The following is a 16574-nucleotide window of genomic DNA, read 5'->3' as shown; positions in this document are numbered from 1 at the left end:
AAACATCCATCATCTGCTGTTCTCTCATTACAACATGTGACGGGCTGAAGTGTCGGAGTTGTCTAAATACTGACAGACTGAGTGGCGGCTCATTCATCTGGTTAGCGTGTGAGTGTGTACGCATACACACACGCACACACACACTGTGCACATCCATCAGTGAATATGTACGTGTGTTTTAACTGACGTGTATAAATATGCCGTTCTGCAGTTCTTCCTCTGTCAGCAGATGTGGACACACACACTCTGGGACCTGCTGTCATGCTAGGAACATTTATCATGGCTGTGTGTGTGTGTGTAAAACACAAAGAGCACACACACACACACACACACACACACACACACACACACACACACACAGTGTTATGTATATGAGGTTTATGTTGTGTAGAAAACAGACTGACTGTGAGCGCAGACTGAAGCTGGATGTGCTGGTTTCAGGCTGTGAAGCATACAGAGAAGTGATCTGCATTTAATCAAGAAACTCTGAGAGTTTCAAACAAGATGAGAGTGAATATTCTCGTTCTGATGCTTTATTTAATTTGGTGCACGTTAGTCAGACGGGCCTGTTTTAAGGAGGTGGAGGCTGCTGTGGTGTTAGAAATGACAGAGCTTACTGCTACATCCTGTTGTACAGTGTTTGTCACTCTCAATATGTTTTAATAAAAAATAATTTGTAACATAAAGTAAATCAGCGCAGTCGCCACAAGAAAACAATGGCATCAATAAGTGATTAACATATGGGGGATTGACACGTCACATACCTGTATGCTGCCACAGCTCGGCTGTTCGGGTACTACTGGGCAGTCATGACACCAAGAAGAGGAAATTATTGGACCTGGAGCCAAGCTTCTCAGATGCCGGTAAGCCGTTATCTTGCGCCGCGGAGCACTATGGCTGCCGTATTTGATAGGAATACGTATTCCTGTCTGTGTCTGTGACCCCCGTTCAACCCACAACCGGCAGGATTCGTCTTTCGTTTCTGCTGCTGGTTGAGGTCTGTACTCACACAGCGTGCTGAATGATTTATTTTGCTCGCACAAAACTATTTTTAGTCGCAAATGTGAGTAACGTTAAAATGCTCACACAGTAGAGCTCTGTGGAAAACAAATCACTGTAGCATTGGTGTTGTTTCCGCCCTTGCATGTAATTACGGTGCTGTATAAATTGCACGTCATGCTGTTGTAATGAGTGAATGTCATGAGTCTTTTTTGGTGAAGTGAAGCCACGCTTTCGACCGCTTCTGTCTCTCCACCATTACGTCTTCTTTGTTGTTGAACGTGCTGCTGACTGACGAGCATGACGTGCGTCATCGATGTAAAGATTTGGCGTAATGAAAAGAATCGTTAAGGGAATCGTTAAACATAAAGGCTAATGATGAATATGAATTGAACCAGTTCAAACCGGTTCTTAACAGGAATCAGTTTTTGATTCCCATCCCTAACCGTGATGCCAATCTAGTGGGATTTTGTGATAACCACACATTATAATAGCAATATTCAACTGAGCCTATACACAAAGTTATGAACACATTTTTAATTGACTGTATGTTGTGCGTACGCATTTCCTAATATAGAGACAAACTCTTGCTAAAAATTTAATTAAATTCTAAATTAATTTCTAAAAGACCTTCATGGGAACCTATTTGTCACCGTTCATGCGTGGGAAGTGTGTGACATACAAAAGCCCTGATTTGCAGCCAGTGAGAGGGATGATAACACTTAAAAGGAGAGAGCTGTGAGTGGGACGATGGATCGCTTTATTGTACGGAGCAAATTACAACAAAGCACCAGCGAAGACAACCGACCACTGACAGAAAAGAAAAAGAAACTGTCAGTAGACAGAATCTCGAAAGCTACTTGTATTTTTCTTTTCTTATTTTTTAGTGTTTTATGTCGTGATAAAAGTAATAACATACGTTGCAGAAGCTATTATGCACAGATATATATAAAGATGTGCCTTGAGATTTTTGGCTTGCCCTTTGGTGAGCCTTGGACATTTGAAAACCACTGCTCTACATGGCGTTGTATTACGTCGGTTGGTACCTTAAAGGTATGGAGCACCATCCATCCAGGCTTTCAGCTAACTCCAATGTAAAAACATCTGAGGCAATGTTTGACGCTGAGAGCAGCTGTGTGAAGAGCAGAGCAGAGAGAGGTGGTGGATGGGTCAAACTATATTCTCACCAGGTAGTTGTGCTTCCTAATCAGTTTTATGCCGGGTTTAATCTGGTGGTGGCATTTAGAGAAATATCAAGAGGTCACCAAAGTCTGTTTACAGCTATCAGGTCAGAAGATCCAATCCTCTGAAAAAGTTAAGTTTGGGTTCATGGTCAGGTCTCAAAAATCAGTCGGGATTTGAAGCAGAAAAACAAACTTCCTGTCAAAGTTTTCTCTGCATGTTGGTCACACACAGATGCATCAAAGAGCAGCGGGAGGTGAACTTGTAACATTCAGGACTGCGACCACAATGAGAACCAAACTGTGGCTTTTATAAATCTTTCCTCTCCTGTTGGCCACCCAGAGCGGCAGCTGCAGCAGCAGGGACACACGATGAAAGTAGGTTAGTAAAGTAGGCTGCAGGCAAGCTGAGTGATGAAACAGGAGAGACACTGTTAGACCTGAAGTTATGGATGTGGCGACTATTTCCGTACCTCACAGGGACAGAAAAGGATTCACTCAGTTTTAACTGTGATTGTTAGATTCATCAGTCAGCTGACAGCAAAATGAATCAACGGCTGTTTAGATAATCAATTTATTTATAATCTATCAGACTTGATTTACATCTGTTTTTTGTGCAGTGCATTCACACAACAAAAGCAAAGTCTGTATTTTATTTGAATTTACTGACTTTATCCCTCGGGCATGATCTGCACAGTCATGTGTAACTCTACACCAAGGCTAACCAAAGGGCAAGTCAAAATCTCAAGGCACACCTGTATTTATATCTGTGCACAGTAGCTTTTATAACGTGTGTTCTTGCTTTCATCACGACATAACACAATAGAAATAAGAGAAAATATGACAGGTAGCTTTTGTGATTCTGTGTACTGACAGTTTTTTGTTCCTTTCTGTCAGTGGTCGGTCGTCTTCACTGGTGCTTTGTTGTAATTTGCGCTGTACAATAAAGCGATCCATCGTCCCGCACACAGCTCTCTCCTTTTTAAATGTCATCATCCCCCTTCTGATGTGTCACGCACTGATAATTCCCACGTGTGAACGGGGACAAATAGGTTCCCCTCGAATGAAATGAAATTACCTTTTTTTGCCTCTTTATTGGGAAATGGGTGTGCACAACATACTGATACAGTCGATTAAAGATTCAGACATAACTTTTTGTAAAGGCCCAGTTAAAGGTCATATGTATAGCTGTTTCATCACAACTAATATTTTTAAAAAAAAAAAAAAAAACATCCATAGAACGTCTAGAAAGGTGTAAAATTAAAGTCTACATTTTCCTGAAAAAAATAATTACAGTAGAGAAATAATTGTTTTAGAAATTTTGACGGGTCTAAAATATGACAATAGTTTGATTTGGTTTCGTTGGTTATGGGGGGGAGCTCAGGGTTACAAGATTGTGATAGCTGCAGAGGTATGGTGTCATCCCAGCGCTATCCGTCGAAAATTCTAGCCAACTAATGGAGAAGCAAAACCAGAATCAACATCGGTTCAGCTTTTAATCGTTGGTGTCAGCTGAAGGCACAAAAAAGGGCTAAAAAGCCACGCAGACGTTACCTCTTTCCTTCTGGACAGGTAAACTAATGTTTGCTAATTAACGCAGCGGGGTTGTAAAAAGATATATATCTGCTGAATATATCTAATATCTAGTAAAGCCGAACTAGTAATTACACTGCACCTAGATGAACTATGTCAGGTGTGTCCAAACTTTTTTTGAATGGGGGCCAGATAAAACAACGTGGAAATACCTGACAGGCCAACTGATTCTCGCATCAAATGGGTTAAAAAAAAAAAAAAAAGAAATAAAGTGAGACAAATGCAACCATCTTTATCTTTTAAAGAACTATTACTACATGATGCCTGTCTACAAACTGTATGATAGTCCTATCATTGTGAGGTGAAAGGTAAAAATGTGAAGTGATCTTGCTCGATTAACTGTTATTGTGTAAAGGGCCACATACGGTATATTTTGAAAGTCAAGCCAAGGGCCAATTAAAATTGGTCTGCGGGCCACAATTGGCCCCCGGGCCAGACATTGGACATGCCTGAACTATGTTAAGAAAAAGTTAAAACGTCAGCTAATTTCAGATATTTTACCTAATACTCTAGAAATGGCGTTTTTGGGATGGTAACGTTAGTTTTTTGCGGCTTGTTGTAAAATAGAGTTGTAAAAAGATACATCTGCTGAATATATCAAATATCTAGTAAAGCCGAACTAGTAATGACACTGCACCTAGATGAACTATGTTAAATAAAAGTAAGGATGATGGTTAATTTCAGATATTTTAGCAAGTTCTCTAGAAACTGTGTTTTTGGGACTCTGGTTGTAGAGTTGTCAAATGGAGTCTTAAAAAAGTAAATCTACTGAATATATCAAATATATAGTACAGCCAAACTATCACATTATTATTATTATTATTATTATTGGTGGAAATTAAAACAGAGGAATATATTTGCCGTTTTAATATCAAGAACACTTTTGTGTTTTTGTGTGAATACAGGACGCTGTTGAATCAGTGAATCCGCGTGTCCACCACGACAAAGGATCCTAATTGACTAATTACGTTAGAGTTAGTGACGAGTAAAGCTAAAAATGCTTTACAGAGATTGTGACAGTGTGTTACAGGGTGCACAAGAGAGGATTCATGATTTATTATTATTATTTTTTAATCATTGTACCACAAAAGACTCTTTACTTGACATCGCTGTCTCCAGTGTCTGTCGTTTACGAACCTGGCAACCTGTAGAACTGAAGAGTGGAGTGAGAGCAGGCGAGTGTGAGTGTGACACCTGCTGACCAGGAAGTGTGAATCCTATATCTATCACCTTTAAATATAGTAATAATAATGAGTGGTTATCACAAAATCCCACGGCACACCTGGATTGGCATCAACACAGAAACACTCCACAGCGCCACCTGCGTGATCTTCAGTGTTAACCTCCTTTTTTTTCTGTCTTTACCAGAACCAACTCTGACACACATTGTCACACATCACCCATCTCATCATCTTTCAGATGGAGTTGAGCCAGCTTCCCTGTGAACAGGTCTCTGTGCTGCGTAGCACGATGAGCCCTCTGAACCCAAAATGCTTTCAAAACTTTCATTTCTAATCACCAGCCTCCGTAATCCTTGATTGATTGGGAAAGAGGCAGAAACGCAGTGTGGAGAAACCAAAATGTCTAAATATGACCCTAATCATAAATGTAGGCTACATTCATTTATATTTTGCACATGATTTAACCGTTAAGGTGATTGAGTAGATAAAGTAGACCTGATGCCCTCTATACACTGTGCGATATTAGCAATCTTATAAGACTACTGCATGACACACTGTGAGACGTGGATCTAATAAACTATGGTATGACATCAAGTTTGATGTGTGCAGATTGTACGATGGTCATTTACTCCTGAATCACAGGTTACGACATACATCAATATGCAACGTCATCAGCGTACGTCATCCATCTGCGCCACCATAGGTAGCTTGCTCACCTGGAAGTTGCAGTTCCTCCGCAATTTCCTTCCATGCAGCGTCTTTTTTCTGGCGGTCATGAAAGCAGCTGGAGGAAACATCAAATCAACAAGGCTTCTGCTGCCACAGCTCCACCAAACTTTCCTCTTTCTGGGAGTTCCACACACTTCTTTTTGTTCGTTTTACCTCCATGGCAAGCGATCATTTGTTTAGGTTTAGCACTGGTGTTGCAGTGACCATTGTGTCATTTTGTGCTGCATTTCTATTGGTTGATTAGTAGATGTAGGTCGTAGCAGCTGTCACACTGTGAGATAGTCACCCTGAACTTCTGACACCGTCAGAATTTTATCTCAGGTTATCGTTGGTCGCAAGACATTGACAACGTCCGTCCTTGAACCTGTCTCACAGTGCGACGTAAGACCACCATTTTAGAGCCACGACCAAAGATATCGCCACGATGGCCATCTTTCGTCTGGGACAGCCCAGAGTCGCACAGTGTATACCGGCCATTAGACTACTGAAGAGCCTTTCAGTAAGGTGAATTTCAGAAAAAAAGAATTTTGTACCCATAAAAAACCCCCCTGGCAATATGAACAAAACGTGATTTAAAGTTACACTAACAAAGATTTCTGTTTCAGTCTCTTTGGTGGCGCCTGTGGTGATAAGCGGTAATTGCAGTGTGTGTTTTGGCAGACCAAGGAACCGCGCTGTTGAATCTATTTATATCAGATATCCAGTTTCTAATGCTGTTCTGACAGTTGTATCCTCCATGCTGTTTTCTATCAAACTGGCTGTTCCACCTGTTCTTTACACAGCCAGCAGCCTACATGGTGATATGTACATGTAGTTCCATTTAGAGCTCTGATTATCCACATTTGGTAATCCTGAAAAGTCTGTATCTGGATCAGGGTGATCAGTCCAATGCTGCTTTCAACAGCAGGCGCTAAAGTAAGATGAATTAGCCGATTCTGAACAGCAAATCATGGGATTTCCAAATCCAGATCATCCTGATCCAGATTAACTTTTTTTTTTGGGCCCTGGGGATTGTCAATGTCTGGACAAACTTTCATGGTAATCTGTTCAGTATTTGCAGAGCTATTTCAGACCACAGTGGTGCTGGTGTTGGTACGGATGATGAACACCATTTAAACCTCCCAGTAAACCTTCATCGAACAGAGCGTGACGCTCCTGTACAGACGAGGTATTAGCCTCACCAGCAAGAGTTCACCCCTAACTTTGGTTTCCATGGTAACCTGCGGTCTGTGCACCCTGAGCATTGATTTTAAAATGATGGTGTGACTGTGTCGTGTGACGCCACCTCTATATCCGGCCTGGCCAGCAGCAGGGAGAAGTTGATGCTGTCCTCTCGGGTCAAAATGGCCACAGCTTCCTCTCTGTTCTGAATATCCACTCCGTTAATCTGGAGGGGACGAGAGGAGGTCAGAGGTCAGTTACTTTATATTCATTAGATCACACATGTATGAATGGGGAGCTGGGTGTATAGACAGGATAAAGATTAGAAAGCCTTCATGGTGTTTTGTCAGCTGTTTCAAGCCCACATCTGTAATCCAACCAAAAGCACAGTCTGTTACATGTTTAATTACGTCACACACACACTGTCATTCACCTGTCACATGATCCTAAAACACGTATGAACCGTGTCACATGTACTGCATGTGTGATTTATTTTTGGTTGCACTGTGAGTAATGATGACAGGTCTGTTCCCCAAACTTGCAGGGAGACACTTCAGCTGTCCAGAGGGCCTTTATCTCTGTGGTGACAGCTGTCATGGGAACTGGTGCTGACATCGTTCACCCGCTGCCCGGTAACCATGGCGATGCCAGGTGCTGCCAGTCTATTCTTATCACATTCCACAACTTTACCCTTTTTTTCCCCGACACTGTTTTGGCGAGGTCGACAGTCGGAGGGTCAGAGGATAATGAGCAAAGAAATGTCAGGGAGATAAATTTATTCACGCTCGTTTCTCATCGTCAAACTCTCAGAAGGAACCGTCAACACGTGTGGAGGTGTAGCGCCAGAGCAGAAAGAAAAACATTGATTCAACAGGATATAAAAAAGGTCAAACTCCTCATTAAACTCCCAGTGACAGCTGCTTTTACAAAGCAAAAAACATTTTTGATAAAATTATCATAACACAAACTAAATCCTTTATATCATCAGATACTAAACTATAAGTAATGATTAAATTACCTGTGTCTCTAATTAATATGTTGGAATGAAATACGACTGATCAGCAGCAACGACAGGTTGTAATGATAGTAAATAAAATATGTTAACATATATGTTTGTACACACACACTCGTATTGCCACATCATGGTACAGGGCTGGCTCTAGACATTTTGGGGCCCTGTGCATCCGATTTGGTTCGGGGGCCTGCCATTGTAACATGTAACCATTGCACTGAACCAAATATTAGTTAAAGGACATATTATGTACAAATAAGCATGACTAAAGTGAGACACTTTAGCATCACCGTTACAGTATCTTTATATAGGTTGTTTAAGGTCTGGAGGTGCAGCTGCCCCTCCCCCACAGGGCTGTAGGCTCCATAGGAGTGTTAAAATGTGTTTGTCTTGTTGTGTTATTGGGAGCCAGAATAGAAGGAGTCATGGCTCAAAACCAGCCGCCACTGCCCGTCAACAAAAACAAAGACAACTATGGTTAAATGTGATAAGACCAAAGGACTGGACGGAGGCCATCATCAAAAATGCTCACATGTGCAGCGCACACTTCATATCAGGTTAGGGAAAAAGTATTTCCTGTTGTAGGGATGAATAAGGTTATGTGTATTAAGGGTTATCATGTCCACCTCATCAGAAACTGGGGAGGGATTAAGAGGAAGATTGGATTTCTCTGCAACGCTAACTTTTTAGCACATTAGCTAACGTTAGCTTCCATAGCAGAACAAACTGGAGGAAACCGTTCAAGTGTCGTCCATGTTTACTTATTCAGGTAACACTGACGGTCCCTGACAGTGAGTGACCTGACAGTGAAAGCAAACAATTCTGTCCACACAATACCAAATTTGTTATTTTCCTCTAAGACTGACTTTTTTGGACTGAATCCATAGCTAGGGAAACTCAAGACTAGTAACCGTTATTGAGGGCTGGAAAAAGTGCAATTTCCTGCTGTAGACTGACTGACTAATGGACAGCTACTCGACAGAGACAACAAACTACCTTGACAGTATGGCCAAACACAAGTATGATGCTTAAAAGCTGTGTGGACCTTGAGCTAATGACGAAAGAGAAATCTGGACCCTGGGGCCAGACCATTTGGGAAACACTGCTTTAGGCTACATCTGCGTTCCTGGAGCCAACAGTAGTTTTGCTAAGTTTCATTTCATCGTTGTAAGTCTTCTATCTGCCTTTGGACACTTGGAAATATATCTCTGTACACCAGTGTCCTCCCTCTCATTGGACTGGTGATTGATTACCTGCATTGATCAGAGCTGGGATCATTGCGGCGGCCCAGTCAGAGCACCGTACGCTGTACAGTTTAGGGCAGTTCTCGTCACAGGGGCGTGTCACATGTAGTTCAGGGCGCAAGGTGTGTATTACGAAGATAAACTTTCAGGAGGTGAACATGAGCTGGACCACTGCTGCGTAAGATGAGTTTCTTTAATGGAAATGCTGAATGAACAGTGTTAGCGTGGCTTCTATTGTCTGACAAACAGCCCTACAGTGTGGTGGTAACACCGGGTGACAACGTTGTCTCCCCCTCCATCTCTCTCCCTCTCTCTCAGTCTATTTTTAGGACGGCAGTAACTGGGCTGCTGACAGCTCTCTCTCATTGGATAAGACTGTCCCTGGGGTTCCATGTAGAAATTTACATAGTTTGATTTGAAACTGTTTCTAACCCTCATACAGCCGGTTCGTTTATCAGAGGACGAGTTTCAGTCTGCGGAACATGTTCTTTAATTTACACTGAAGGTCAACAGTCAACATTCACGACTACAGAGTCTCCTTTATCAGTCAGTGTGTTAAAGGTCCAGTTTGTAGGATTCAGGAGCATCTACTGGCAGGTAACTGTGTTAGTTTATAATCACCTGAAAATTAAAATAGTTGTTTTTTTGTCACGAAGAATGAGCCGTTTATATCTACATAAGGAATGGGTCCTCGTCCATGAAGTTGTTTCTACAGTAGCCCAGAATGGACAAACCAAACACTGGCTAGAGAGAGCCATTCATGTAATTGCGTAAGCCACCATAGTTCTCCTCTGTGCTTGGCCCACAGGACAAGTTTCAGTTCTGCAGCTTCACTGCCAGGTGCCACTCGGGCCCCGATCACAGAAAGTGTTTCAGCAGTTGGAGGCGGTTTTATGTAATTGTTTTCAATGAGAGTTAAACTTTTTGCTCGCTGTTTCTGCGTTGCAATACACCTTGTGTTTCTGCGCTCTGAACTCCTCGAGTTGAAAAAACTTCAACCCAGAGCAGAAAAGCGGCCCACGTCATCTCCGTTTTTCCCCCACTGTCCAATCTGATGGTGAGGACAACAAGTTTACAGTTGGTAAACAATGGAGGAGAAACTGGTGGTAGCGGTTGCTGCTAGTTACCACCATCTCAGTAAAAAAAAACAGCAGGCGTGGGAGCAGATAAGTGCAGTACTTGAAACGTCCATGATGGAGGAGAAGCTCCTGGACCAACTGGTGGTACTCCCCATGATCCAGCCTCTTTTTTAGGGTCTCATGTACCCACACAGATCTCTGTTTATCTGCTGACAGCCTCTCAGCAAATAGATACTGATTACTGTGAAATTAAAAAAAAATAAATGGTAGACTGATTACATGGAAAAGGTTAGGGTAAGGAGGTGATGGGGTGGTTGCCTGGCAACAATAATTAGTCCCTCTCCAGTGCCTCCTTGTGGCTTTGACACATAAATTAATAAAAGAAAATTTAACATCATCATTTTCATTTGTTAGTGTTGTAGGCGTAAAGAAATTCTTACATTCTCCAACTGTAAAACTTTGTAGCTTATGCACCGAAAATAAAAGTTTTAACATTTCGTCAAATAAAAAGTGCGTCACACATCTACAGCCTGCTGCTTTTTTCCTCTAAATTTTGCTAAACCACAATAGCTGTAGCTAGTCTTGAGTAGCTAGGCTCGCTATGGAATCCATCCAAAAATGTTAAAGTGTCGGAGGAAAATAGCAAATTTATATTTTATTTTATATTTCAAAATAACAATAGTGATAGTCAGAGTCAGAGGTGTCTCTCTAACCTAACCCTGATCCAAGTACAAAGCTCGAGTGTGAAACATTTTAATACTTAAGGGAAATTTTCTGTTTTTGGGTTGTTGATGAAAAACATTATGTGTAACCAAAAGTTGTGAAATATCCAGATCTTTGGTCACTTGCAAAAACAGAATAACCACAACAGAGTCTAAATGAGTGTTTGTGTACCTGCAGGATCCGGTCGCCCTCTCTGATGCGTCCGTTCTTGGCTGCGATGCTGTTTGGATTAACCTGATATTAAAGATAAAGAAAAAAAAACGATTGAGGAATAGATGGATAAATAAATGACCTCATGAATTAAGAAACAGATAGTAATGACAGAATGAATCCATGAGTGAGTTAATTGGATGACTGAATGATTCAAAGGATAAGATGATGAATAATGTGATTAATGGACAGAAGTAATAAATAAATGAACAGGTGAGAGAATATATGTATGAGAGGCTGAATGAAGATCATTAATCTAATGGCTGAGAGATGCAGTGAGCAGCAGTCAAACCTTCATGAGCTGTAATAATCAATCATCATCAATTTATTACTTTTCCAAAATAAATAAGTAAAAACAAAAATGAGTCAGCTGGAGCCTGAAAAAGGAAGAGTAGGATGAGGGGATGAAGGCTAAATAGGTGTCACCTCTCCAACATAAATCCCGAGATCCTCCTCGTCGTCCGTCCTGTAGCAGACTGTGAGCCCCAGCTTCTCCTGCTGACTGGATTTGTACAGCTCCACCTCCTGAAGGGACAGGAGCAGAAAGAAGAACTGATGGTCTGAGCTGGTTTTTGAAGGACAGCTGGTCTTTAGGAGGTCTTCAGACCAGAAAGTGGGACAGCAAAGTTCAGTACACCTCCCAGAACAGGCGATGGTAGAGGCTCAGTGACGTAGTGACTACTCACAGGGCCAGATGGTGAACTATTGTTGGTGGAGACCTGGAACTGAGTCAGCATTTTTGCACTCTGGGTTCCCTCGTCTCAAAGTCAGCGGGTTTTTTGGTTAGATGTCTGACATAAGGTCTGTGGTAACACAAGCTGAAGAGACATTCACGTTTGGTCTACAAGGTATGAAACTTTTATACATCTTAAAGGGAAATTTCAGTTTATTTCAACCTGTCTCCTATCGTTCTAAATTAGTTTCAAGTGACTAGTGACATAAAAATAATAGTTAGCATGTTAGCCGTTAGCCTAGATACAGCCGGGGCGCATAGTAGCGTCAGACCTGTTAAAACGTAAGTGAACGTACGTGAGCAAGCTCTAGATAAAGCCCAGCTGGATACTACTCCAGGTGGAGGTGTCTCGTCCTCGGTCACATCCAGACCTTGAAAATAAGGCTGCAACCGGTCCCATTCCTTGCAACAGAGGCATTCCTCTTCTGTGGGCACTGGGGCACAGCATTCACAGGTACACCACCAATCTCCAGAGCTACGCAGCCTTGCAGCAGCCATTCCTCCTCTCTCGTCCTCTACCTGTTGCGCCTCTCTCTCTCTCTCCTCCGTTCTTCAATTTCACGAAGCTCTTCGTCAGTGTATTCTGGCTCAAATAAATAAGGGCGGCCATCAAACTCTGCAAAATCAAATTCCTCCTCCACAAAGTCGAAGTCTGGCAAAAAGTCAGCCATTATTCTATAAATCTTTCATAAAATAAATGAATGAACTTTTCAGGCTACTGTCTGGTTCTGCCTTCCAGCTGTTGCTGCTTGTTCTCGTGGGATTTCAGCCGCGCTTTGGAAAGCAGAGCTAAATGGTAAACAAACATGGCAGCACACCGGTAAGGTAAGACAACACGTTTACATGTCGTTTTCTATATGTTCTCTGACATTTATCCTAACGATATGAGGCGGTCTTTGTGGAAAAAAAGCTTGTTTAGTGGACTAACTTTGCACTTGAAGGTTGCCCGTTCACTTACGTTTTAACAGGTCTGACGCTACTATGCGCCCGGCTGTATCTAGGCTAACGGCTAACATGCTAACTATTATTTTTATGTCACTAGTCACTTGAAACAAATTTAGGACGATAGGAGACAGGTTGAAATAAACCGAAATTTCCCTTTAAAAAAGACAGTTGCTTACAGGTGGCTAAATAAGGCCGAAGAACATCATCGTGTACAGAAACATTTGTAGGAACTTGCTGTGGAGGATACAGTAGCTTGAGTGTTTCAAATGTAGCTCCTGCCATCTGCTGGCGCTTTTTACATTACTCCAACAACATGTCGGCTGGCACATGAACAGACACAGTGACTCAAATAATTGTAAAAGTAATAAAAATAGCACAAGAATAACCCGATGACATCACACACGTCGTGATAGATGACCGGAGATAATTGGTGAGTACCATCTTGTAGTGTGTCATCACGGCACGATTTTATGACTCCACAATTGTGTAATGTGACATAGTGACTTTCAGAAGAGGCAGAAAAGTCGTGTAGTGTGAACCAGGCATAAATCCTCCTTTACTGTTTCTCCCTCTTGCATGTCGCTCATTTTCAGTGTGTGACTGCAGCGTGTGCACGAGAGGGGGAGGGCTGCTGTGTGCTCAGAGAGGCGAGCGGCGCAAGGAGCTTCTTCAGAGCTGCTTTTCTGAAGCAAAACAAAAGTTTACATGTTCTGAAAAACTATCACACATGCGCACATCGTGATGGTGATGTTCAAACGATATATCGTGCAGCCCTACCTCCCACACTCCCGAATCAGACTTTTGCTCCCTTCACCTTTGTTGATGGCCCACCACGTTTCCCCTTGACGTCGCCAGGTGCCGTTAAACAATAAGAGACCCACCTGTATCATGCTTACCATCAGTGTCTGACAATGACAAAAGCATTAAGCTCTTATCCTGCGAGATCCAACCTTCACACCAAAGTTACACTGTGTGAAAACAGGTGTTTAGTAGGAATGAAAAAAACCTGATTCTCTTTATTACAAGTCAGTAGAGCATTAAAATGATGTTGAATTTTAAGGTAAAATAGTTGCATAATTAACAAATCAGAGACCGTGGATCAACCCATCAAAGACCCCCTGAGGCTATTAGTGATTGGCTGAACTACGAAACCCAGTTACGACCATCATTGTAGCAGCAACCACTGTACCTGGTGTTAGCTGGAGGGCATCAACAGAGAGAAGCAAGTGATTTAGGGAGGAAATGAAGGATGTAATCCAAGGGAAAAAGAAAGTGGGACATTAGAGAGTAAATTAAGGGGATATGATGATGGTGGATATCAGTAAAATGAATAAGAGAGGAGAGACAGAACAGAGGACAGAGTGAACATGAATTAGGAAAGGTACAAGGAGCAAATTTAGGGAGAACAAGAAGTCTCTTTGGTATACGAGCCAGAAAGAATGAGAATGTTTCCACTTTGCTGACTTCTTTAATGACCAGACTGGCGTTTGTCTCAAACAGCAGTGAACCAATGGAGCAGAAACAGAGAAAAGTGCAGTTCAGCTAAACACAGAGCTCCATTAGGCATCTGTAAACTCAACTGAGAGCCTCTGTTTGAAGGTTAGGACCAGTCGGGCCATCCCTCATCTTGATTTCTCCTCCAAACACGACAGCTTGTGGAAGTCGATTTGTTTCAGTAACATTTCTGAAGGTTGTGTATGATCGTGCAGCACAAGCAGAAATGTCTGGATTTTTCTTTTCTTCCATCCTCTCAGTGCTTTTCTATCCTCCATGTCTCATTTCATCGATTCTTTGCTCAGTTCATTGTCTGTGTACTTCTTTCCTTCCTACCTGTCTTTTATCGAAGATCTTACGGATGTATAAAACTGGGTTGTTGACCACCTTAAATGATGTTTCCACTCCTCAGTCACCCTGTAAGTTATTCATATTCCTGTAGTCTGTAAGGGTCCTCAGATAAAAAAAAAATTAAAAGGGTTTTACATAAGAATTAATCCAGTTTGTCAGAGTTAGATCAAATCAGTGATTCATAATTGATTTATTATCTGAAGCCTAATTTTTATACAAGTAATATTCATACTGGCTTAAATAAACAATTTGATTGTGTTTCTGGACTTTGCTGAGAAACCGTTTTGTGTGAAAGTAATTAAAGGCCTGTCCCAAATAAGGGCAAATATTAGCCCAGGCTACTAACTGAAGTTTCACGGCATCTCCTTATCTTTTTCTTCCTTCCTACTCACACTCCTTGTCTGCTTCGGACTTCTCTCCTCCCTTCTTACTTTTAACTTTAGCTTCCTTTACTGCCTTCTTCTTCACTCTCCTCTTCCCTCCACCCCTCTCTTCCATCTTTCCTGACTCAAGAGAGAAAAAGTCCACTAGCTGTTAGGCTAATTTATATAATGTAAAATACCATAGGCTTGTGCTAATAACATTAGCATGTTGTATTTGTGGGGAAATGTGTCCAGATAAAGACAAGTGTTTGTCTGTGAATGCTGCGAGTTATAGTGAAGCTGATTTGTTTACTTGTGTTTGAAACTGTCTCTATTAAGCCATGTTCAATGTGTTTAATGTGTGTTTAATGTGTGTTTAATATGTGTTTAATGTGTGTTTAATGCGTGTTTAAAGTGTGTTTAATGTGTGTTTAATGCGTGTTTAAAGTGAGTTTAATGTGTGTTTAATGCGTGTTTAAAGTGTGTTTAATGTGTGTTTAATGCGTGTTTAAAGTGTGTTTAATGTGTGTTTAATGCGTGTTTAACGTGTGTTTAATGCGTGTTTAAAGTGAGTTTAATGTGTGTTTAATGCGTGTTTAATGTGTGTTTAATGCGTGTTTAAAGTGTGGTTAATGTGTGTTAAATTTGTGTTTAATGTGTGTTAAATGTGTGTTTAATATGTGTTTCATGTGTGTTTAAAGTGTGTTTAATGTGTGTTAAATTTGTGTTTAATGTGTGTTTAATGTGTTTAATGTGTGTTTAATGTGTGTTTAATGCATGTTTAATGTGTGTTTAATGCGTGTTTAAAGTGTGTTTAATGTGTGCTTAATGTATGTTTAATGCGTGTTTAATGTATGTTTAATGCGTGTTTAAAGTGTGTTTAATGTGTGTTAAATGTGTATTTAATGTGTGTTTAATATGTGTTTAATGCGTGTTTAAAGTGTGTTTAATGTGTGTTTAATGCGTGTTTAAAGTGAGTTTAATATGTGTTTAATGCGTGTTTAAAGTGTGTTTAATGTGTGTTTAATGCGTGTTTAAAGTGAGTTTAATATGTGTTTAATGCGTGTTTAAAGTGAGTTTAATATGTGTTTAATGCGTGTTTAAAGTGAGTTTAATGTGTGTTTAATGCGTGTTTAAAGTGTGTTTAATGTGTGTTTAATGCGTGTTTAACGTGTGTTTAATGCGTGTTTAAAGTGAGTTTAATGTGTGTTTAATGCGTGTTTAATGTGTGTTTAATGCGTGTTTAAAGTGTGGTTAATGTGTGTTAAATTTGTGTTTAATGTGTGTTAAATGTGTGTTTAATATGTGTTTCATGTGTGTTTAATGTGTGTTTAAAGTGTGTTTAAAGTGTGTTTAATGTGTGTTTCATGTGTGTTTAAAGTGTGTTTAATGTGTGTTAAATTTGTGTTTAATGTGTGTTTAATGTGTTTAATGTGTGTTTAATGTGTGTTTAATGCATGTTTAATGTGTGTTTAATGCGTGTTTAAAGTGTGTTTAATGTGTGCTTAATGTATGTTTAATGCGTGTTTAATGTATGTTTAATGCGTGTTTAAAGTGTGTTTAATGTGTGTTAAATG

The 16574-nt window shown here is 40.8% G+C and overlaps 1 protein-coding gene across 1 annotated transcript in view; it reads right to left on the bottom strand.

Annotated features, from left to right (window-relative positions):
- Positions 1-16574, bottom strand: part of LOC125892256 (PDZ domain-containing protein 4-like) — an 80610-nt gene that overhangs the window by 19288 nt on the left and 44748 nt on the right. The window contains exons 6-8 of the mRNA XM_049582165.1: positions 11539-11637; positions 11074-11136; positions 6969-7070 (exon numbers count right to left, since the gene is read on the bottom strand). Of these exons, the coding sequence (XP_049438122.1) occupies positions 6969-7070; positions 11074-11136; positions 11539-11637 (264 nt within the window). The remainder of the gene's footprint in view (positions 1-6968; positions 7071-11073; positions 11137-11538; positions 11638-16574) is intronic.

This window comes from Epinephelus fuscoguttatus, linkage group LG7 (genome assembly GCF_011397635.1).
Source record: "Epinephelus fuscoguttatus linkage group LG7, E.fuscoguttatus.final_Chr_v1".
In the NCBI taxonomy this organism is placed as follows: domain Eukaryota; kingdom Metazoa; phylum Chordata; class Actinopteri; order Perciformes; family Serranidae; genus Epinephelus; species Epinephelus fuscoguttatus.
The sequence above is the reverse complement of the archived record's forward strand: the minus strand, read 5'-3'. Positions and strand labels throughout refer to the sequence as shown.